General features: G+C 41.9%; 1 protein-coding gene across 1 annotated transcript; it reads left to right on the forward strand.

Annotated features, from left to right (window-relative positions):
* The first annotated feature begins 1,578 nt into the window (after positions 1-1,578).
* Positions 1,579-24,517, forward strand: LOC144052597 (uncharacterized). The gene is made up of 4 exons (XM_077566813.1): positions 1,579-1,845; positions 14,378-15,110; positions 17,042-17,356; positions 20,014-24,517. The coding sequence occupies exons 2-4, from the start codon at positions 14,432-14,434 to the stop codon at positions 21,990-21,992; spliced, it is 2,973 nt and encodes a 990-aa protein (XP_077422939.1). The 5' UTR covers positions 1,579-1,845; positions 14,378-14,431; the 3' UTR covers positions 21,993-24,517.
* Positions 24,518-25,157: the final 640 nt, after the last annotated feature.

The following is a 25,157-nucleotide window of genomic DNA, read 5'->3' on the forward strand; positions in this document are numbered from 1 at the left end:
TAACAATTTCGGGGGCCATTAGTTACTTAACTCATTTGCTCCCAAAAACGTATAAACACGTTTTATTTTAAATATTATCATGCTCCCAAAAACGTATTTATATGTTTTTGGTGTGTGTTGGAGCATACAGAAGGCTTTGACGCAGACCTGAAGAGGTGGCTTAAAGCAATGTTAGTTATTACAAAAAACGGCCAGCAGGTGGCAGCAGAATATAAGAGATCAGCCAGGGCCATGATGCAAAAAGCTTTTTTTCCCAGTGTTTTCAACAGATTTGCGAATGAATAATGACATAACTTTGCTATATTCTAATGCTAATTACTGCAAAATGGAAACAGAAAAAAATTCCTGATGAAAAAAGAGACTCTAATCTTTCTTTTGGTAGCTTCCATGTTTTTATAGCAATAGAACACAATATTTTGTGGGCCTTGCAAAATCAGTCAAAATCCAGTAAAACGGCCAGGAGCGAAGGAGGTTGCTTCAGTCAAAACGGCTGCAAGTGAATGAGTTAAGCATGGGGAACGGATGTATAGCATGTGTAGTGTTCTACACTGTGTAATGCACTGTAGCTGATTAGCCGTGGATTTAAAAAAAAAAAGAAGTTTTTTTTGGCGCTACCACATGTCACGGGTACAAGTCCACGGCATCAAATGGGATGGACGCCACGGACTTCCGACTTCCGGGTTTTACACATCAGCACCGTTTCCGGCCACTGCTGGCCGCGTTCCAACACTCGCACCCCACCCCTGCGCCCCCGCTCATCGGTGGGAGGGCGTCTCGGCTATCTGAAATCATTCGGACACTGAGACAGACACTACACACTCGCAGCCTCGCACCCGGCGACGGGAATGCGCAACCAGGGGGCACAGAGGCGGAAGCGCAAGAAGTGGGATGTGGCCCACACATCGCAAACCGGAAACGGAAACAAAGTTGACGGGTGAAAAGCCGGAAGTCGGAAGTCCCGCCTCCTCCGTGGCATATAGTCCATACACTGATGGCATAGGCTGCATAGACATAACAAAAACAAGGAGGCGCCACCTTGTGGTGCGGTGCCATAATGCGGATTGTTACAACTGATCTAAATACAGTTGTTGTTTTAAAAAAAATAATAATAATTTAAAACACAGTGTTGATGTTCTAACCTCCATCTTGTTTTTGGTGAACACTTTGGACTATATCCTACTATATTTTATTGTTGGTATTGATGGCGGTACTTGGAGAGCTAAGATTTTGTTTCATGCTTGGTAATACTGTGTGATTTGTCATTATTAAAAAAATAATAATAATTTTGAGGGGCTGAAACCGATTGAGAGCATTTCACAGAATTTCAATAAGGAATAATTGATTTGATGTACGAGTGACGAGTTGGGTCACGGAACGAATTAAATTCGTAAGTCAAAGTAACACTGAGTGTGTGTCGTCACGATGCACTTGACCAGCTAACAGCGCGCGTGCGTGGTTGGCAAGGTTGCGTAATGTGTGCTGCGGGTTCCATGGTGAGCAATCGCCTTCTCCCGCTGGGGGGGTTGCTTCTACGAGAGGGGGGGGGGGGGGGGGGCACAATAGAGAGTTGGACATATGGAGAGAGATGCAGCGGTCGCTCGCTCTGCGTGAGGAGGGGGGAGGGGGGGCGTCTCCCTCTCTCCCTCTCTCTCCCTCTCTCTCCCTCTCACCCCAGTCCAGTCCTCCTCATGAGCTCACGGTCGAGCCGGTTGGTTGCAGCAGGGCCGAGCATTTAACGCGCCTCTTCGTCTTCCTCCAGTAATCATCAGCGGACTATGGAGCCTTTTCCTGCAGCCTGCACCTCCTAAGCGGTGTCGTGCCGCAGAGGAGCCCCACAACCGGCAGGTACGTCAAATATTTTTTTGCGGAGAATCTGCGGTGCGGCGTCACTTTTGCGCAGTGATCCAATGTGACGAAGCGGACGTCGTGCGCATAACTACTGTAGTTCATTTCTGACTACTGTACTCACTGCAACATTTTACCAATTGCTCTTCTGAGTGATTTCCTATTTTTGCAATTGTGTGTATTTTTTAGTAAGTGGTGGCATGGAAGAAGTGGGGGGCTTCCATGAATTGTAATAATATCAAATAATATTTTTAGTGTAAGCCAATTAAATAGATTTTTTTCAGGTGTTGATTAAAGACAGATTAATATTAGGGATATGCAATGGACCACATTTCCTTGATGGCAATGGGGGAAATTTAAGTTTAAATTAATTATTCTTTTTATTTAACACAGTGGCAAAAGCAAAACATTCATGGGTAAACGTAGAAAATATTTTTAATTAAACTAAATGTAATCTCTCTCTCTCTCTCTCGGCTTCACAATATAAATTCATATGGAATTGTATATGTTTTTATCTATCCAATATCTAGGGCCATTACTAACACTATATAACTTAACTCATTCACTGCCATTGACGGCTATAGACGTCATCAATTCATTTTAACCATTTCTATTAGTTTAACATTTTTTCCCACTTTTGTTAACAAGAGTATGAAAACCTATATAAAAAAAAAATTGTACATTTAGAGCAGATATAAAATTTGTGATTAATCGTGAGTTAACTAGTGAAGTCATGCGATTAATTACGATTAAAAATATTTAATTGCCTGACACCCCTAATTTTTAAAAATATTTTCTTTTTAAATAAAATAATTATATTTTGTTTTTTTTTAATGTTTTATCATTTTTTTTAAAGAAAAGATTATCAAAAATTAGGGGTGTCAGGCAATTACAATTTTTAATCGTAATTAATCGCATGACTTCACTAGTTACCCCACGACCAATCACAAATTTTTATATCTGTTCTAATACGATAAAAACATTCTACTCTTGTTAATAAAAATGGAGAAATGTTAAACTAATAGAAATAGTTAAAATGAATTTTTGACGTCTGTAGCCGTCACTGGGAGTGAATGAGTCAATTAGATAAGAATACATTGAGCCTGCTCATTAAAAAAAAAAAAAAAAAAACATTTCATTCGCTAATAAAGATGACATCACAATATTCAACACCCATATCACATGTTTTTCCATTATCGTGCAGCCCTAACATATTATACTACTTGAGACATCAATACCACCTCTGCTGGTAGGAGGCCAGTAGTGCAGTCCGTTGCTTCAACTAAGTGCTTAATTCAACACAATTGACAGTCAATTAATCCACTAAATTATGTTCTCAAACCTTAACTTGGGGTCAAATAAATTTGCATCATTTCATCATTTAAAAGGGCAAGTGCTCATCTCAATATAGCCTATATTTAGATGAGCACGATTTAGGGTCCACATGCCAATAAAACTGACACATCCCCTTTGGGCCAATCAAAAAGCTGTGTCACATTAACGTGACATTCCTGCATGAGCACAGCCTTTCTTTTTATTCATTTCCCATTTCTATTAAGCAGGTCATGAATATTTACGTTAAAATGTTCAAAGCTAATAATAATTCCCCTAGCATTCAGGGTGGGCACATGGCACTGATTGTAATTGCATTATAGGAGAGGCATTGGGAAATGTTTTTCAAAAGTTTGAGAAAATCTAGTAAATAGAATTCATTTGCTATATTAAATGTTATTATATCTCTGAAAGTGTGGAAATTGGTGTGCATGCCATTTTGTGTTTGCGGCACACCATGAAGTTTTTGCTTATGTCGTTATGCTATTATACTGTATCAGTTTGAGAAGGGTGTTGTTTTCCAACTTAGTCATGCTGAGGCTTGTTGAAATGCACTTGACTACCAATCCCAGGTCAAACGGGCAGAATATTGGGAAGTGAAACGTAGCGCGGCCCACGTGCAGCCAAGAGACTTTGTATGAGTTTATTCTGAGAGCCCGATAAAACGGAAAGTAGACCTCGGGTGGATCTTGTAAAGCAGTTCAAAGAATGTATTAGTTGAGAGCAAAAAGAGGTTTGTTTTCATTGTCACATCTTGTCCCAATTCCCCGTTTTAACCATCAGCTTCTTGGGTTTCATTAAAGTGAACGAGGAACCAAATTAGCCCAAATAATAAGCCAGGAAATTGAAACCGCATTACAGCGCAGAGAATAGAAATAGCCGTCACACTTGAACGATAGCAAGTGGAGCGGTGCAACATTTCTATAAAAGACCAAAACTGCCAAAATTAGGAATAAATAAATACAAGTGAAAATAAAAACGGATATAAAAATATAATTCAAAATACAAAAATAGATTCAAAAAATAAAATACATATAATATAAACAATTTTGGGGAATTAAATACAAAATAAATATATCAATAGAATTAAATATCAATAAATAAAATCACTCTGCTCTTACATTTATTTATTTCATGCTGCAGATGCTCTGTCAGGACGAAACGTTATTTAAATAAGGGGGCGGTCTTAAGCGTGTCTTAGGTTGGACAAACTGCCTTTCTGGACTGTTTTGTCCATTGTCACCCGTTGACAGTGGATTAGTCGTCCATTGCTGGAGTTCTCCATGACTTCCTTGTTCGCCGACCCGCTCGCTCGACCAGTGAAAGGCAGTTTGCAACGGCAGACTCCAACCCAAGACAGGCTTCGGACCGCCCCCTCATTTGAATAACGTTTCGTCCTGACATTGCGTCTGCAGCATGAAATAAATAAATGTGAGAGCAGAGTGTATTGATTGATTGATTTATTGATTGATATTTAATTCTATTTATATATTTATTTTAATATATATTCCCACATTATTTTATACTAATTTTTTTAATCTCGTTTTACTGTTACTTATTTATTTATATTTTGTTGTTTTTATTTCTATTTCTATTTAGTTTTTGTATTTAATTTTTGAATTATATATTTTTTAGATCCCCCCCCAACCCATTTTTATTTATTTATTTTTAATTTTGGCAGTTTTGGTCATTTCCGCACACGAGTGTCAACATTGCGTAGGCTTCACATGTGACACCCAGTCAGGAATATTTGGAGAGGAAACTGGGCCAATGTGCTACTGGACATCAAGCAGAACCCGCCAGATGAACTCAATTCAGAAGAAAAACAACACGCCCTGATCCACTGGCAGGACAAAAAGGCTTCATCTTTCCTCCAACGCAGCTCAACAAAGATTTACGGATTGTTTCTACAGTCTGCTCACACATAAATTGGCTTTTTGCGTAAAGTGGAGGACAGAAGAGAAGCCTTTGTACAGTATTGACTTGCATGTGTTTTTTGTTTTTTTACTACAATATAATGGCTTACCTTGGAGACTTTTTAAACAAGCAGTGAAGTCCAATATCTTTTGGCAGACTCTGTTGCCAGAACTCGCAATCTTAAAAATGTCACAATTGAGAAATAAAACATTATTCACAATCAGCAGCACAATTCGCGTTAAACACAATCCGGTGCTTTTAAAAGCCCTGCATGAAATTGTCGTGCAAACGCATCCCAAATGTTTTAATGGCAAATGTTTGCCCCACAACACTTCACTTAACACCTTTTATTGCCTCCAGCTGCAATGGAGTGAGACTTTAGCTTGACTTGAGGACGTGTGATGTGGCTAGCGTCTTTTCCCGACAGTGTTTGGTGGTTGTACATGTTTTAGCAGCTGTCTCGCGCGGTCACTTGTGGTGCGTCACTGGGAATGCGGGGCCACTAGTTGAACACCTGTACATACTCATTCTTATTGCATATGTGGGAATGTGCGGCTTTGGGAAGGACTGGGTGAGGGCTTGATGAGAAACATAACAAAAAAAGGCAAACATGTGAATCAGCTTTCTAAGGCTAAGGCTAAGTAACTGCGCCTTCAGATACAGATGTACGCCTGATTTTGTTTTGTTTTTTACTTGAGATAAAAATTTTTTTAGATATGAGCACTGTACAGTATGGTGGCAGTGAACACATGATTTTTTAAACCAAGTAGGGAGCAAAAATAGGCTGAATGTCCACATGATGCTCGTGATCACGCGTCATGAATAAAACGTACAATTCTGTAAACAACCGCTCATGTCCATGGCAAAAATACACTGAAAGGCAAAACGAAAAGAAAAAAAAAGTCCCATCAGCATAACAAAACAAAGAGGCGCCACCATGTGGCGTGGTGCCATACTACGGATTGTTACAAACTCAACTCTCAATTCACAGCAACTAGTATTTTGGCCAGTTCTCCAAAAATAGGTTTCAATCTGCTCTCCAACACACTCATAAATTGTGTTTTCACCTTTTCTATATTTCAGAGAATTCAATTATAAATACACAACGATCAAAATAAGAGGAAAATAATATTGGTCCGTGACTGGAACGGATTAATTGCACTTCCATTCATTTCGATGGCAAACATTACCTCGGTTTACAAACGTTTCGAGTTACAAATGGGGTCACGCAATGAATGAAGTTTGTAACCCGTGGACCCACTGTAGAAGTGTTTTGAGTCACGAGTGTGGTCACAGAATGGCTACTTGTACTTTACTGTCATTGTGGTTCAACTCAACTTATTTAGTTTTTTGGCCACTATAGAGAGGAGCAGTTCATTGTGAGAGAGATGACCATTTGGCGCCGCCACCCCCACCTCGCCCCACCTCTCCCTCGCCATAATGGCTAGTAGACAATGAAGTTTTCTGGAAACACATTCTAGGGCTATCATCATCATGAGTCAATATTTGCAGGTTATGTAGTTTGTGTTTGTGTGTTTGAAGGGGAATCAGAGGCTACTGAGCAGCACATCCTCCATGACATTTGGCCTTTGATCTGAGGGCCTCAAAGATGTCACAGGGCTCAGCACTTTACAGCTGGACATCCGTTTGGGCTGGGGATCAAAAAGCAACCACAATTGGTTGTGTGTGAAGTCTCTTCCTCTCTTCTTACTGCGCGACCTTGCCGGCTGAGGTAGCCGATTCGACACCTCCCCCAGCCGCCAAAGAGGCGTCTTTAACCGGCTTTGGACTGTCTTAAAAGCTCAACGGGCAGCTTTGGGGTTAGTTGACTATCAGCACTGCAGTCGATTCAATCATACGTTTATTTATCTCGATTTGAAACCGCGTAACATAAACTGAATTATTAGATGTGTTTTGAGATCCAAATCTGTCCCCCCCCCCAAAAAAAAAACAATATATATATAGGAGAAGCAGGAGAATATTATGTAGGCAATCCACATGTTATTCCAAGGTGTGGAATTTTTAACGGTCGTACCCGCGACCTCCCCCCGACTACCCCACATACCAAGATAACCGCACATAGCCGCCCTCCCATTTCCCCACCTCTCGCAGTGCATATTCCGCTTCACAGCCTCGTGTGTCCACCTACACAAGGCAGTGCAAACATGTCATACAGTACGTTGGTGTGGGGAGTGCAGGAATATTTCAACACCAACACAGCCACTTTCATCCAATTTCGCTCACTTTACATTATTTTGATGCTTCCTTCAGATTTTCACTTTATCCCAACGCCATTTTGATAACATAAAGTGTGCGGAGTCATTTTAGGTGAGAGGCACTCTGTGACAGTGAAATTAGGGTTCGAAATTGTGAAACAGTGCCCACACAAACACGAGTGGATGTGTTCAAATAGATTAACAAAGTCAAGCAGGTCAAATTAAAGCATCCAAAAATCTAATTCAACTTAATGAACCACCTGTGATCTCACCTCTAAGGTTCTTTTGGGTGACAATTTCCCTCATCCAGTCTTTCTTTAGGCTGCTTTGTGCTCTTCAGAGGTGACAAATCCAGGTCCAGAAAGTAAAATCCTCGCCACAGTTTGACTTTAGCCCTTGGTGCTAGCTAGCTCCCTAGCAGGTAAATGAGCACCATGGGAGCTAGCTAGGAAGCTAGCTAGCTAGCACCTGAGGCTAAAGCCAATTTGTGGCAAAGTTTTTATTTTCTGGATCTGGATTTGCCACCTAAACAAACATCGCTATGCTCAGTTTTGGATAGAGTGTTGGAGGAGGGGTATCACTAGGACATTTGCTCACTAGTGCATGAAACAATGTTCCTCATGGGATAAAATACCGTCGATTTGCTTCTGTGTGGCTCATGGAGCGTATGTTGTAGCATTTCCTTTAACTCTTGACACCAGATTACATTATTTGCTGCAAATATCCATCAAGATCACAGTCATTTCTATACTACAAATAGAACAGATGTATTTTGTGATACTTTCTGCTAAAAAAAATTCCCAACAAAGTGTCCCATGAAACTTTCACTAGTCTGGAAGGAAACATTTTTTTCTGCCAGGCCATCTGGACGCTGGCAAGGAAGGGGGGGAAAAAATCTCCAAAGTCTTCCATGCACACCCCATCTCCTTGTCTGCCCAGTTCCATATAAACTAACCGACACCGACTGTTCACGTTAATATATTAGCGCATAAATGACATTAATACTGTGTTAAGAGATTAGCACCTGTTGTGGTACTTAATCATGTAATCGAGTGGGCAATCGTGTCATCTTCCGTGTTTCGCTGCTATACGATTCCATATTGTCCGTAAGCATTTCCTGTTCTGGAGAAAGAAGATATTGTGCAAGGGAGAGTGACGACATCTCCGCAACATGCCCACCCCTCTGCAAGTGAATGAGCAGAATGATGCGTCCTTTGGCCCCTGAGGGGGCTAACATGATAAAAATACTCCGACTGGCTGCACCCATCTGCCTTCTCCCCCCACGGACTGCCACAAAGGGAGCGAATGTCCGATTTGCCTCTCTTTGGGGATGAAATGGGTTCAAATTGGAGCTGGTACAGTTTTGTTTCATTTCAACGTGCAGATCCAGACAAAAATATTCAGGAGTTCCTCGAGTGTGTCTTTCTCTGAAGCTTTTCGAGAGTCATTCGTCTCACTCGTGTACTGTATACACACAGGATTGTGCATGCTGGAGTGCTTTGGAACAAGACAGTGAGGTGTTTATTAAAAGCCACTTCTCAATGTTGATATTGTTTACGTTTGGCTGTCAGCCCGCGTGTACCTGAATGGAAACCTCACCAAAGTGGAAAGTGGGAATGGAACATCTTGGTTTTGTAACAACACACACTGTATAGATAGAAGTCCACCCAATTATAAATTAATCAGGAGTTAAGGTGGACTCTATTGGGCCTTTTTCAGAATGACGACACCGTAGTGTAAGAAAGCTCCTTGGATAGATTAAGTTTCATGTGAAAAGAACAAAAGAGCCTAGACTAGGACATAGATTGAAAAAAATCCCACAGATATAAAATACTGGAAAAAGTATTCCCAACTTTGCAGTATATTGTCTCCCTTTTCACTTCCCATGAGTATACTGGCCAAATACATTTGTAAAGGACTACAATAATTAATTGATTGAAAGTTAAAGCAAAATCTTTGCTTCGACCATTTTTCCACAGCAACTGACGTTACGGCAGAGCCACGCACCACTCCATGTAGAAATAAGTTGCCACAATGGTGGCACAGCTGCCAACTCAAGCTAACCACGTTAGCTAATTTTAAATAGCAAGGCTCCGAATAAGCGGTCTCGCATCGCATTTCGTGAGTCAAAATTTACATTTTGTGCCTCAATCAAACACAGTCCAACGCAAAACTGTGAACGGGTGTTTACGCGCCAAAATGCAGAGCTGCTAACTGTTAGCGATCACTGAAGACTAACTTCAGCGAGTTTGCGTAACTTGTGATTGTACAAAAAATATATATAATTTTTTTTTTAATCGTCAGACTATCCATCACTACCCGGGGCTTTATTTTTAATTCCGCTCCCTCTGTGCGGAGAGGCGAGGAGGACGGCAACCACAATGGGTCCCTCAAAACCGATCAGGAAAAGAGCCCTTCTCGTGTGTGAGCCTGTCTTCGCACCCAACTGAAGCACATTCTGCCCTGCCTATCACGTGTTGATGGTCACGTATTGTGCACTTCTCAACCACCGATCTTCTTCATCAATGCACGAGCCGCTAACCACACTTTGGGTATGTCAGCTGGCTTGCGATGTTGTTGGGGGCGGCCATTTTGCTCCTTGCTATTGACTGAAAATGACATCGCAGTGCCTAATTCTTTTTTTTTTTTTTACAGGAGAGCTCAGTATTGTTCATTCGATTTGACATCATCATTGCTCTCCTTTTTTTTTTTTTTTTTTTTTTTAAAAATCCAACAAATCAATTAAAAAGAAATTAATAAATGTTTTTTTTTTGTTTTTTTTTTAAAATACATATACATATATATATATACACATATACACACATATATATATATATATATATATATATACCCTTTTTTTTGTATGTGGGTGAGTATGTGTATGTGCGTGTGTGTGTGTGTGTGCGTGCGTGCGTGCGAGCGTGTGTGTATTCATCAGTTCACCTAAAGCCCATTAAAAAAAAATCCCATACTAATAATATAATATAATAATAAATTGCCAGATGCAGAAACATCAATGTAAGTTATCACGATGTAGTGGCTCTCGCTAACAGACAGAATTAAGTAACCGGAATTAGGTTAAAAAATTCTATATACGTAGACCATGTTTCTATAAATTTTGATATTTGGTTTTTATTTGAGGCAGATATTTTTTCCATTAAAATGTGATTTATGAGGAGGTTAGACCATTGGTCGATATTCAGAGTTTGTTTATTTTTCCAGTGAACAAGAATTGTTGGGTATGTCAGCTGGCTTGCGATGTTGTTGGGGGCGGCCATTTTGCTCCTTGCTATTGACTGAAAATGACATCGCAGTGCCTAATTCTACGTTCAGACCAACAGTGGGGGAGGAGTTTCCGGCGGCGCTGAATTGAACTTTTGGCGCCATCGCATCAGCGACAGCCAATCGGTGTCGCGATAGTCCACGTCACCAAATATGTCACACAGCAAACAAAACACAAGAAGCGGTTGTGTGCAGAATGTGTAGCATAGAGGATAGCTTGGTTTGCAGGCACCCGGAACTATACGACATGGCGAGCTACGTGTACCGGGACCGGACCAAAAAGGAGATTTGAAGAAGAAGCGTGGAGGTCGGCTTATCTGGCTTATCTTGTTAATTATCGAAATGTGAAGCAAGCTAGCAATGCTACGCTAAAGTTAGCACCACCTACCGAAGCGGCACTCCCTCCTCTTCCTCCGTTGCGGCGCTGAGCGAAACAAATTCCATTGAGAGCTCCGCGGACAAACACGCGCGAGACCAGCGTAGCGTCGCGATAATTTCGCTTCGGTCTGAACGTAGCATAAGGGCTCAGCTAACGATCAATCATGGCTCACCTGTTTTCTGGGTTTGGTCATGTGACGTTCGCAAGTTGAGCCCTTAGGCACTGTGATGTCATTTTCAATCGATAGCAAGTGGCAAAATGGCCGTCCCCTGAGATGGATAAAAACACAATATTAATCAGAATGTTGTTTTTAGACTAGTGATGCTGCATAGAACATATTGTACTTTTTTTTACTGAAATTCCACTTCAAGAGCAAAAAAGAATTTTTTATCTGATTAATCAACTAGATAATCAGTTTTAAAAAAAAGTGTAGATTAGATATCTGCAACCCCGATTTTATATTGTAGTTTCCTAATGGCACTTTCGTTGTCATTTTATATTAACCAGCCTGCCTTTTCTGCTCTAAATTTAAACCTTTCCTTGTTCTCCTCTTGTTAGGATTTTGTCCCTCCACTCGCCCGCGGTCGCCTCCACTGTCAGCTTCATCTCATCATTCTGCCTTCTCCACCTTCTTTGCTATTACATTGCTGCTTCGCCCGCCTATCCACCCTGTCCTGGAAAAACAACTCCACTAAAAGGGCATGTTTCTGCCTCTCCGTCTTCACCGGCCCAATGCGTGCAGGAATTATTCAGGTTAAATGGAAGAGAAACGGAAAAGAGGAGAGGAAGGGAGTTGAACTGGACACCAGCCAATAAGCCTGAAAGTAGAAGTGACCGAGACAGGAAGCAAAATAAACACAGAGGCTACTGTTATGCGGCATACTTATATTTCTGCGCTGATGGTCGACTCGTTTCACTTCTATGCTGTATTTCTCTGCATGGGTGATTGTACGATTGTGAATTTCTGACCGCTGGCTGTGATTTCTCGCTTGGTGACTGTGGGAGAGCTGACATTTTTTTTTCCAAATATGGAATACTAAAAAAAAAATGAAAAAAAATGAAACGAGCTCATGAGAGTGAAAGATGCAAGTGAGTCGTCACAGCTGTGAATGAAGCCGAGGTGAGTCATTGGCTATAGAATGAGTCCTCCCGCAGGTCTACACGCACGCACGCACGCACGCACACACTCACAAACCCACGCCCACTGGATGCAGTGATTTCTGCTCATAAAGTTTCACGCTGAAGGTTCAGCACGGTCTTGACTGCACCCTTGGGGGGTTTCTGCCATTGTGAGTCACTGATAGAGCGAGGCCAGTGTGAACAAGGAAGGTTTACGTAAGTAAGCCATGTGCTAAAATAGGCAGAAATGAGTTTTGGGGAAGAGGGCAGGGCAGCTGCTACCTGTTTGGTACTTGAGAATTGTGTAATCCTTGACACTTGAGATGTTACTTTGTGTCAGTGGGCTCTTAATAGACTGCATTTCACTGCTTTGAACACATTTTCTATCCAAATACTTGATGAAATATGCCAAACTGACCACTCAGATTACTAATTAGAGATAGACCGATAGCGATTGGTAGTAGTTAAGGACGCCGATATTCATTTTCACTAAAAGGAAAAATATTGGCATCAAAATTATCCAGCCCTAAAATGTTCATTGAGCAACTTTTGGGGTTCGTAAAATATTGGAGTTAAAAAAAAAAAAATCTTAGTCAATAGACATACGTGTTTTAAAAATCTAACAAAAAGTTCAGGGATCTCCTACGGGCAGTAGCATGCCGTCAAAAGTTAAATAAATAAATAAAACTTTAAGCAAATAGCTTGCTATTGTTTTCTACAGTAAATAAAGTTTTACTAAATTTTAAAATATCTCAAGTATTAAAATTTTACTTAGTTTTAATTTAACTCTTTGACTGCCAAAAACGTTAAATAACGTTTAGTAAAATCCTATGGAGGAGTGCCAAAGACGTTAAAAGACGTTTGTTTCAAAACAGAGGTGAAACTAACTATTTTCTATTGTTGATTACTGAAAAACGGAATAATGTAGAAACAAACTTTTTTTTCTGATGAAAGATGAGAGTCCAATCTTTCATTTGGTAGTATGTGTGTTTCCATAGTCCAAACACATAATTTTCTATGGACCTCGAAAGATCAGTCAAAATGATTAAAATCGGCTGGCACCCACGGCATCCCTTTTCTGAAAACGTCTGGCAGTCAAAGAGTTAATAAAACAAAAACAGAAGGTGCAGAGTTCCCAGGTACAGTCAGCAGCATCTCTGAAAATGTAAATACACGATAATTATTGTTTTTTTTTAATGTATCTATTATCGTCCGCTGAATGCTGAATATCGGCCCCCGTAATCGGTCTATCCCTACTACTAATATATCCTTTATTGCATGTCATACCATTAACATAAAGATATAGCATCAATAGATTTCAAAAATGTGAATTAAAAAGCGGTGAACTTTTGTGCCTTTTGTGCAAATTTGGACACTTCTGGGAAAAGGCTGTTTCTAGGGAACCAACTGCCTCCTTTTGTGTTTGTTTCTACTTGCTGTGTATTGTGAAAGCATACACTTGACACATCCCTCTATGACTGCTGGTGACGTGCCAGACTGCAAAAGTCCCAACGGGAGTTTCACTGACCTGACCATGACGTGACCTCTGAGTCAGCTTTTGATTTCGAATTGATTTATTTTTTCTTTCATACAAACATTTGAAGGGGAATCAACCTTTAACATTTCTTGACATTAATATGTTATATGTGACCTCAATAGTCTAAACATGACATTCTGATTAATGTTACAATTGTGGGATATGAGTTATGCAGCAAAATCCAGCCGTTTTTATCCATCTCACTTGCTGTCGACTGAAGATGACATCACAGCCGTTTCTGAAGCGGAGCTGTGATTGGCCGTCGCTCAGAAAACAGTTTCAGAAAACAGGTGAGCTGTGATTGGTTGTTGCCTAAGCCCCGAGTAACTGTGATATCATCTTCCATCGACAGCAAGTGGCAAAATGGCCGCCCTCTGAGATGGACAATAACGGCTGTATTTTGCTGCTTAACTCATATTCCACTAACGCAATATTAACCAGAATACAGTATTTAGACTAGTGAGGCTGCATAGAACATATCATCGTCAAGACAAGACATTTTTGGGGGATTGACTTCTTGACTTGTAATTTTGAATTCAATTCCGAGTTAGCGCAGTTAGCGTAGTAGCAATGACATCATCAGTGACTAGTCAATGACTTTAATCACATGTGACCATTAAAAAATTCCTGAACTCAAGCAAACCACAGTACTGCCAAACACTATTGCTGGTATAACAATAACTAATTCTAAAACAATTTCTAGTGGGTTCTGAAATGTAGTAATTGTTTGTCCTTTTTCTTCACCAACAGAAACGCAGTGTGAGGATGGTGTAACAGCAAGAAGCTCTTCTGACTACTCAGGCCATGGCTTCCATGCCACTCCTTTTAGTAAGCTTCCTCATCTCCTCCCTCCATTCATCCGACGCTCGGGTCATCATTGGCACGTCGCCCTCCTTCTCTCCTCTGGATATTCCTAAAGACTCTCACGCCACCAAGCAGACGGATGGAAACTGGCCCTCTTTGCCTCCCGGCTGGCGCAGCGCCGTGCCAGCTAAGGTTACAACGCGGGATCGGCTGACAACAACAAATGCAGCGCAGCAGGGGCCAAGAATACACTCGGCTGCCTCGACTACGTCAACCCTTTCTTCTCAGACACGTAGCCGTGGGACAAACACAAGTCGGCCGAGCGTTACCGGACCTAAGGTGGACTCAACTAGCCCGCCCCTCAGCGGGACGTTGGAGAAGGGAAACGTTTTGACATCTGTGCTCAGTTTACCCTCCGGTGATAAACCGGTGACGAGCAGTCTACTTAAGGAGGCGAGTGATTTGCAGGGACTCGGATCAGGTAGTACAACACTGATGCTTGAAAAGGAGGAATTGCTCGTTCCTGCGCCAACGACGATTGATAAATTGGCACAGTATCAACCACAAGCACAGACTCAAATAGCTGATGTGCACAATTCATCAGTGGACACGCCGACTGTGTTGGTACTGACTACACAAACCGTATCACAAGCCACATCGCCTGCTGTTGTATTAACAGGTGAGGAACTCCATTCTGTTTAGTCATTTACCGTAATTTCCGGACTATAAGGCACACCTGACTATAAGCCGCGCTAGATACATTTAGGGAAGACTCATGATTGTTGTTAGGTTTAATTAACCTAGAACATTTAATAAACAATATATAAGGAAGGAAGATGAGAGATTTAAATAATTTTTACTCGCGAGGAGAACGGAAAGTGCTTAGTTACAATTTCTTATCCGCTCTGAGTACGTTCCGCCGGGCCTCCTCTTTTTTTTTTTTTTTTTTGAGCGTTCCCTACACAACCGATGCTGCCCTAAAGGATTTGGGGACTCACATAGCAGCAACGTCACAATCATCCCGGATATTAGTTATTGTGCAGACAATAATGCAAACGTTTTTCTTTAGCGCAGAAAATTTTAGTTAAAGTTTACAGTTTAACCGCTAAATGTTCCAGCCGCTATCTTGTTAGCTTTTAGTTCCTGTTTTGCAACTGCAGCTTCTCGCGCTCTGCCCTCTTTACAGACAAGCCCAACCCACATGGTTCAAACATAGGTCACACTGCAGAATAGTAATTGCAATACTAGAAGAGCAAATATGGGATAACTTATGTACATTTATTTTAACAATTCTTCCATGTATATGCCGCACCCGACTGTAAGCCCCGCAGGTGTTTTAATGTTATCGCATCGGCATATAAGGGTTCCCGCTACCACAGAGGGCATTTTCGGGACGGAGATGACTAATGAGATGACTAATGAGATGATAATTTTAAAAAAACATTTGCTCGACCCGGAACCAATATTTAGTGTTAACTCACGGACATTCGTTGCTAACGGACGGCACAGCGGAGCTATAAACACGGAAATGTGACGCGCCTGATGGCGAGCCGACCTGCTGATGGACGTCCGTTGCTGAAGGTCACAACAACACAACTTTAAAATGGCCTGATTACTGTGGGAAATTAACGAAGAAGGAGGTGCTACGGACGAGGCACGGGCGCCATGAAGTCGAAACGACGTAGGTCGCATATGACGTAAATCGAGGACTTCCTGTATAACAACAGAACAAAACTTACAGCGCTTGACGAGGCAATAACGTCAAATGGCTAAATGAAATTTAAAAGTGCTAGCCTGTAACACGGCAGTAAAGGTGCATTAATAACACGGCTGTACAACAATACATTACTGTAACAAAAATAACCAGCCTACTATTGCAGAAACGTCCGTCATTACCGCAAATTCTCGTGCCATTGTCCTCTTCTTCAGTGTTGGAAACAAACAGGCCCAGAAAGGCCTCGTCGGCGACTCTCTCTTCTTTGTTTTCGCTCTCAAAACCCCAAAACTCCTCCTCCTCTTCGTCAGTGCCAGAATGATTGCCTTTAATTTAAATGCAGCATCATATGCACTTCTCTGTTTCTTTTCCATAATGATGTTCTGTCTCTCCTACTGTATGGGCTATATGCCACGGAGGAGGCGGGACTTCCGACTTCCTGGTTGGCTTTGTTTCCGTTTCCTGTTTGCAACGTGTGGGCCGCGTCCCAGTTCTTCCGCTTCCGCCTTTGTGCCCTTCGATTGCTCGTTCTTGTCGACGGGTGCGAGTGTGTCCGTCTCAGTTGTACAAAGCATTTCAGGGAGTTGAGATGCGGTTGGGGTGCGCGGGGGTGGGGGTGCGAGTGTTGGAACGTGGCCATCAGTGATCGGAAAGGACGCTGATGCGTGAAACCCGGAAGTCAGAAGTCCGTGGCATCTACCCCATTTGGGCTCACTTTGTTGGGTTTGTTTTGCTCTGCCGGACGCTCTTGCACTTTCTTTAGAGTGCGCCCCCTTGTGGCCTGATGGATAAGCCGCAAGCAAGTGAAAAATGTAGCGGCTTATAGTCTGGAAATTACAGTATGTTAATATCAGCACTTGAACTTCTCAATTGTGTATTTTTCTGACAATTCTCAGGTGATTCGATACTTCCCAGTGACAGAAAAAGTGAGTCCGCGGCTGCAGTGACTTTAAACAGACCCTCCGTCGCCACCACAGTCGCCTCCACTGGAAAACAACCACAGACTCCCAGTCAGCCAGTTACCAATCGAACCAAGAAGATTTCACTTTCAAAGATCATTACAGAGAAAGTAGCTACAACAACCACGGCTAGTCTGCTTGCAACTACCGAGTTGAATCCGAAAACGCCAACCAAAGCAACAAAGAAACCCAGCAAAAGTGCACATTTGGAGAGAAACACAACAAGGACAACGTTACAACCATCACCGACAGGTACTTGAAGAATGCACTCCAAGCAATCCACACAGATTTTCTGCTATTTTCATACAAATCAGTTTCGAGACAAGGTTATTATAGTTTTGGAAGTTTCATTAAAACTAGTTCTGATTTCGCTTTGAGTTTTGTTTTAAAAAAAGTAGTAGTTTCAGTTAGTCTTAGCTTTTTAAAAAGCATTTTTTTTTAATTTTTTATTTTGTTAACAAACATGTTTTTTGGAATTGTAGTTTTCATTAGTTTTAGTTAACTAGAATAACCTTGTTTTGTGATGGCCAAGAAAAAAGCTTCAAAGGATATGAAAAGCATAGTGAGGTCGACCCAGATGGGAGAAAGTATGCAGGAGGCAGCAGGGTGGGATGCAAGAGAGGGAAATAACTGGAATCCCTGGCAAACAATCATACAAGAGGAAAGTCAGTTCGGGGGGGGGGGGGGGGGGGACTATTGGGAATACAGAAGCAATGGGTTGGGTGAATGTGTGGTAAAGGAATAAGCTATAGAAATTCAGAGTTGGTAATGAAAAGCAGATGGACTGAAAACTGAACCAGGGAAAGGGGAAAGTGTGACACATGGGCCGATTGTTAGGGAACAACATGGCAATGGCATTGACTCTACATTAAACATCTTTCAGCATTTTGTATTAGTTCATTGCCACATGTGTGCGTCCGGTACACTACAACGGCGCATGTGCTTCGGGGAAGACTCCAGGGTTGAGGTACGTTAAGCATTGTGCATTGTGGAATGTGTCCAGATCCCACCCCTGTAGAAAAAAAAAATAGGCTGAAGGAAGGAAGTCAAAATAGTATGACATCAACGAAGACGTGTGCCTAAAAGCGTGCAAGTAACAAGAAGAAGTGGTTGGAAGTCAACAATGACTCGTTAGGATGGTCAGTGCTCCAATTAGCCAAATTAAGAAGTTACTGTTCAACGTATTTGTGCGGCCATCCATCAAGATCAAAAAAATGTTGAGGCTTACATCTCTATAAATTACTCTGTGACGTTGCACATCTGTTGTCTTTTAAATAGTCGTCTGTCAATGGGCAACCCTATTGTGTGTTCCCAGAGCTGGAACAAAAAAAAATGAAGTGGTATGTGTTCAAATATGATTACGAAAGATTAAGACGTACTATACTGTATAATCCGGTTGGATGTTGCTGTGTTCTTAGGTACACTGAAATGCTCTATGGCATTATGCAACATGTTGACCTTATTAATTACGTAACTCAACTAATTAAGCCTCGCAATTACTACTTTAATGAACATGATTGTCATGCTATGTTAATGAACATTATTATCATAATATCATCATATCTGAGATTACATATCTGATGTTTTGTCATTGTAGTTGAATTATATATGGAATGACTCGACTGTAATATCCCAGTAGTTCCTGCAGTGGCTCAAATTTGTTCTCTCGACCCTGTCAAGTGGTATTATTGGACCTCATGTAGGAGGCGTTTACAGTGCTGTGGGTTACATCATGATGCTCACAATTATACTTTAGAGGTTTGATTAGATTACTTGGTTATCTTCCTTTGTAGAAATCATATTTAGTCCTCAGGTGATTAGCTGCATAACAAGCTAGCCGTATAATAGGACTGGATTGGACCAGATGGTCTTTGGTTGTTACACTGACGGTGAACTACAGCCCTCTGGTGGCTTCAGCATCACATCTCAGATATTTCCTCTTAGAGTTTTAGGATTCGGATTCCCTACAGCCGTTCGAATACAGCCAGGATGGCTTCTGCTTGGAAGTGTCTGATAGCAACCTGATAATACAACATCAGAAAGACAGCAACAAAGTCAACTTTCATATCCTTAAATAAAGATGTTGTAAATATAATTATACTTCCTATATATGTTTAAGATAATGTCTGGACTCATACACCAAATGAGCGTTTGCATATGTGTTTACCATTTAACCACTGAATCCATTTGAATAGGTTACTAATTGTACTTTTGTTGTAAAAACATGTTATAGTAAAAAACAAAACAAAACGAAAATATTCACTTTTCTGGGAACATATTGAAGTGTACATATGCGGCCGATGTTCTAGCACAACCAGTCAACGCTTTTCCTTTTAGATAACTTAAAATAACTTTCTTTAACTCCTGCCAATCATCTCCGTACACTTTTGGTAAAGTTTTAAAATGTAGCCGTGTTCGTCGCATCAGCTAGCTAGCGCTAAGCTAACCAAGGAGGGTTTGTCTCTCCGGTCCAGTGTCTAAGTTTGCAAACTCCTTTCGTGCTGGGACGGCGTCAAAGGCCAACAGCAGAGTTGTGTTGATACACCGCCTAGATGGGCTTTATTGACTGATTGCAGTTTTATTAGCTCATTATCTGGCTCAACATTCCTGTACATGCGCAAACACTTCGGGTCGGTGTCACTCTCGAACAGCTTGCGTCACACGATGCCGTACACTGCTTACATACTGTACAGACATATGTCACGCGTGTTGCCACTCAAACATTCCAAAGAATGACACGAGCACACACAACAATATGCTATGATTCATTCTCACTCGAATCAAAATATTCGGATCGGGCATTCGTGTTTACCGGCTAATTCGCATCTCAGTTCGAGTCACCACCAATTCATGCATATGATAATTTTGAAATATGTATTTAATGTTCTTTTTTTTCTTATTATTTCCAGCTAAAGCGTCATTCCTGACTACCAGCGTGGCACCAGTCACCCACACAAGCTTGACTGATCCGAAGAATTCCTCCATTTTGTTAGCGGATCCTCATCAAGCTTCTAAGTCGTCCCCTTCTCCCAGCGCTGAGTCCTCCCCAAATGGAAGCCTGATCTACTGGGGGGACCTGAGTAGGAATCTGACATTTGCATGGGAGCTTCATGTCTACGGATCAGCAAGCCTTTTTTTGCTTTTGCTGGCCGGGTCTGCTCTCGGGCTCATCTTGTCCCCAGGTTCAAACTGTCCTCATCGGGGGGCTCTGGCCCTGGCTAACGCCCTGTTGTTTCTCGTCGGCGGACTTAGGGCATCTCTCTTTCTGATTGATCCCTACGGGACACAGAAAATCCTCCCTCGTTCGGCAGTTGCGGCCATTTACAACTTGCCGCTACATTTGCTGGTGTGGGCGCAGGCTGCCTTGGCCCTGCTGGCCTTGAGGGTTGCCGGTGTGACTATTTTGCCGTCAACGTTGGAGCGTCCTCCGCTGGTGGCCGTGTTGGCGGTGCTGCAGTGCACTCTGCTGCTGGCAGCAGATCTGCTTTCACCAGCCCTGTCGCCAGTGGTTCCCGTCACCCTGCAGGTTCTCTCCCTGTGCTGGGGTCTGGGTCTCTGTCTGGGATTCCTCTTCTACGTCTTTCCGCGAATACGTTGCCCTCCCATTTCTCACCCCGGAGTCGCCGAAGAGAACAGGAGAAAGGCTTGGACGGGGAGCAGGAGAGAAGGGATGATTCTGGGAAAGGTGCTGGCAGTTTGTGCGGTTGTTGGAGCGCTGTGCTGTGGACTACATCTTCATGCTACCCTTTGGCTCTATGGACTTCTTGGGGACTGGATGAGCTTCAACTGGGGCTGGTGGCTGGTTCATTTCTGGGCCCGACTTCTGGAGTTGGCCTGGGGATTATGCCTCCTTATCTTGTCTTCGTGGGTCTTCTGGAGGCCTCAGTGTTGCAGAGGAAGAGACGAGGGGGCAGCAAGAGATGGAAGAACAATGGGAGACATGCCGTCCCCTGGCCATTCTGCAGGCTCCTCTCATAGACACACGTGCTGGTCCAAGATAGTCCAGAGTCTGACGGGGAAACCTTGCAGAAAGTCTGATAGGAACGGTGTTGGAGCAGGAGGTCAAGCAGAGGTGCCCAACAATTGGGCTGGCCAAGAACGTTCCGGAGTCGACATCACAAAGACTCTCATCAGGAACCACAATCAAGATCAAGCAGCTGCCCAACAACAGTGCGTCAAAGATAGCAACCGAGTTCGTAACCACAGGGGGCGCTCTGCAGAACGCGGCGTGTCCGATGGCTCCGCAGGCTCCCTGCTGAGACTGCAGGCACTCGGACTGACTCCAAAGCGCTCAGTCAGTGGAAGTCTGGAGCCAGTTAATGACACCTCTCTCTCTATGTGTGAGTTTGATCTTCGGCCCCCGTCTCCCATCAACCTCACTCGCAGTATCGATGAAGCTCTGCACCGAGAACACCTTTTCGAAGGGGGCAGCTTGTTTCATCCTTTTAACCAAACTTCGCAATCTCCCTCCCCTGGATCCGGAGTCAGTCCGGGACTCTGGCTGCGTAGGAACAGTGACCCTCAGTTTTCTGAGAGCAGCGAGGCTCCGACAGAGTCCTCCATGCCTCTGGGGGGCAGCATTCTCAGCAGTGTGCCTAGCAGGCAGGTGACTGCTCCACCGACACCGTCCCACCAGGGACACAGGTGGGCCGGGAATGAGGTGGGAAACGTCCCCTCCTCCGTGTCCTGCCCCGTGTCACTTCACCCCATGAGAACATCAATGGGACATCTGGAGGAGGACGGAGTGGATGACACGCGACCTTTCATCACACCAGACTGCGAGCGGGGGCGGGGGCGAGCGACGAGGCCCGTCGGTTCGCCCAGTTACCTGGAAGTCAGCCGACATGACGACTCTGCCAGTGTGAGCAGTGAAATTATTGACTTATGAACCAAATCTTAGACATGAGAACCAGGGGCCTGCACACATTCAATATGCCATTAAATTTTCATCAGCGCCAGACAATATCCATCCATGCATCCAATTTCCTTAGTGCTTGTTCGGCTGACTGCTTGCCAATCGCAGGGCACATTTTGACAAACAAGCATTCACAGAGCTATGGACAATTAATGCTAACATGGAGATAACATGCATGTTTTTACCATGTGTGGTAGAAAACCCACAAAAGCACGGGGAGACCAAACAAAGTCCACAATGGAAGGCAGGAACCGAGACTCGAACCCAAACCTCTGACTTGGAAGGCAAACTTGTCAACCAGTAGACCCCCATGATATCAAACTATCAAAGCTAAAAAGCAGTCAAATTTTTCCATGGTTAAAAAAGTGGAAAATATATACCGTAAAAATCCTGCGAATAAAACGCACTCATGTATAATACGCCACACCCCAAAATCACCATCAAAAGTCTCTTTTGGTGAGTGAATAACATAAATGAATAAAGATTCAAAACATACCAAGTAATTGAAAAACTATGGTCTTTTCCCATAGCTATGGTCAATGTCTTTCAAAGTATTTTAAAATCGGGTTTTGGAAAATCTTGTTCATCCACTGTAAACTCTTTTAGGGATTTTAGTAAGTCATTTTATATTTCTTTACTTTGCTTTGAAATCTCATTAAGTCTGTTTGCAACTACTTTTAAATGTGCTTTTTAGCATTCCCACATATGCTATTGGGATTTTTAATCTGAACACTTTTTTGCCGTGTAACAACCCCCACATAATACTTCCGATTTACACCGTTCAAACTTCCCGTATTTTTCAGATCCCGTAATTCGTATCGTCTGATTCCACCTTACTTACAGTATTCGCACAAATTAATGTTAAATATCAATTTTTCTTTTTTATAGCAATAGAAAACAATATTCTGTGGGTCAAAATCCAGTAAAACTGGCGGGAGCGAAGGGGTTGCTTCGCTGAAAATGGCTGCTGGGAGTGACAACCAGATTGACTAGCAATTAAATTTGTTATAGTTCCTGGTGAGAATTTATTGTATATTTGATTTTCAGCAAAACTGTAGTGTCCCGGTTTTTAATTGTGAAAATCTGGTCAAACTGTCCAATAGCATTTGTTTGTGTGTGCATAGCAACAATAGTGATTGATTTCATTTTGTTCATATTGTCCTGGCAATTTTCATTGCAATTTTCCTCTATCATGTAAAGAAGTGCCATACATTTTTTGTTGTTGTTGCTTTGTTGTGTGCTTGTAACGGTTGTGTCAACACGCAACAAGTTGTTTTGAACGTGGTGACTCATCAACTGTTGGTGTTTCTCAGCTCTTAAATGGTACCGTTTGTTCCCAGCTGCTTTGGAACTGATGACGTAATGAAGTCCACAGTTGCACTTGCTACAACATGCTTACTTGCGCTGAACCGTAGCCGATTATTAGGATTGGGCGACGTCAATTCATTGATTGCATTTTGCAAGGATCAAATGAAAATGTTGCATTTCAACCTGCCACAGGTTTCCTGTCGTGCGCCGAGAAACTTGGCCTGGCCTGGCTTGAATGCAGCAGCACGTAAACTTTTCATCAAAGCACTAGACTGAAGTATTTTATTACTCAATATGTAAAGCATCTTTCAAATATATTAGATAGAAGCAAAAATGTAAATAATTGTATTTTTATGTTAAATAAAGATATATTTGAAACATAGTCATATTTATCACTGTGAAAGACAATCGAAAGTGTTTTTTGCAGACTGTGCCGTATTGTTGCTGTTTTGATATCTGACTTTCTTGGCTGCGCTAAGGGTTGAAATATTGTTGCGGGTATTGCAAAGATATTTAGATTCCCTTTGAAAATAATACCACAAGACAGGTATTTTTCTTTCTTTTTTTTTTTTAAATACTCAAACACAAGACATACCATAAAATGATGATAAATGGACTTTATTGTAATATTATAACTGCAAGGATGATTTCCGGAAGTGGCCGATGCCTTCATTCATGTATCAGATAATGACAAGATGACGTTCAGTTTTTCCAGTGAAGCTTAAGTGGTTTAGTGATTTTTGTCCAATGGCTTTGTGTTGTGGTCGACATTCCAATGCACTTCTAAGGTTTTGCTGTCTTGCTGTTGCTCCCTCTTGTTTTCCCTCCCAGACCGGAGTGGAACTTCCAAGTGTGTTCATTGTTGCCCTTTAAACATACGTGCCATAGAAAAGGAATCATGTGCCCGCCCGCTGTGTAGTCTCAGTGCACATATCGTCGCTGCTGTGGGAAAACGTCCATTTATTTCTCCCCCAATTTTTACGTTTTTTGGATGTCTGCATTCAGTTTCATCCCCCCCAAAAAAAGGACAAAAATGGACACAAGTGTTTTTCACATAGCAGCGACAATAATCCGTATTAGAGTTGTTTATTTGGGTCATTTAACATTTATTACTTCATTTCTGTTGTTTCATTTCGCCCACTTTCATGTCTGGATTCAAATAAAAAAATGAAAACATGAAATGATCATAATTCATGCTTACTGTGTTTGATGATCACTATTATCACAATATATTGACAATATCAGCATTTCCCTCAAATATTGATCACAAACCAGTCTAAATCTGTGATAATGAGCACGTCTCCTTTGCAGAAATAATCCATCCCACCTCACAGGTGAAACATATCAAGGTGCTGATTAGACACCATGATTAGTGCACAGGTGTGCCTTAGACTGCCCACAACAAAACGCCACTCTGAAAGCTGCACTTTTGTTTTCACAGTGGCCTTTTATTGTGGGCAGTCTTTTTTTTTTTTTTTCTTCTTTTTTTTTTCTCAGGAGAGCTCAGTATTGTTCATTCGATTTCGAAAATTCGAAAATTTAATGTTTTTTTTTGTTTTTTTTTAAATACATATACATATATATATATACACATATACACACATATATATATATATACCCTTTTTTTTGTATGTGGGTGAGTATGTGTATGTGCGTGTGTGTGTGTGCGTGCGTGCGTGCGAGCGTGTGTGTATTCATCAGTTCACCTAAAGCCCATTAAAAAAAAAATCCCATACTAATAATATAATATAATAATAAATTGCCAGATGCAGAAACATCAATGTAAGTTATTGTGGGCAGTCTTAAGGCGAAAGCCAGTTTCAATGTTTC

Source organism: Vanacampus margaritifer, chromosome 1 (assembly GCF_051991255.1).
Source record: "Vanacampus margaritifer isolate UIUO_Vmar chromosome 1, RoL_Vmar_1.0, whole genome shotgun sequence".
NCBI classification, from domain to species: Eukaryota; Metazoa; Chordata; class Actinopteri; order Syngnathiformes; family Syngnathidae; genus Vanacampus; species Vanacampus margaritifer.

What these genes read in the sequence shown, in the direction of transcription:
- LOC144052597 (XM_077566813.1), top strand. Translation starts at nt 14,432, where the DNA reads ATGGCTTCCATGCCACTCCTTTTAGTAAGCTTCCTCATCTCCTCCCTC. An exon ending in GCCTGCTGTTGTATTAACAG is followed by an intron (nt 15,111 to 17,041) that starts GTGAGGAACTCC and finishes GACAATTCTCAG; the next exon opens with GTGATTCGATACTTCCCAGT. An exon ending in GTTACAACCATCACCGACAG is followed by an intron (nt 17,357 to 20,013) that starts GTACTTGAAGAA and finishes TATTATTTCCAG; the next exon opens with CTAAAGCGTCATTCCTGACT.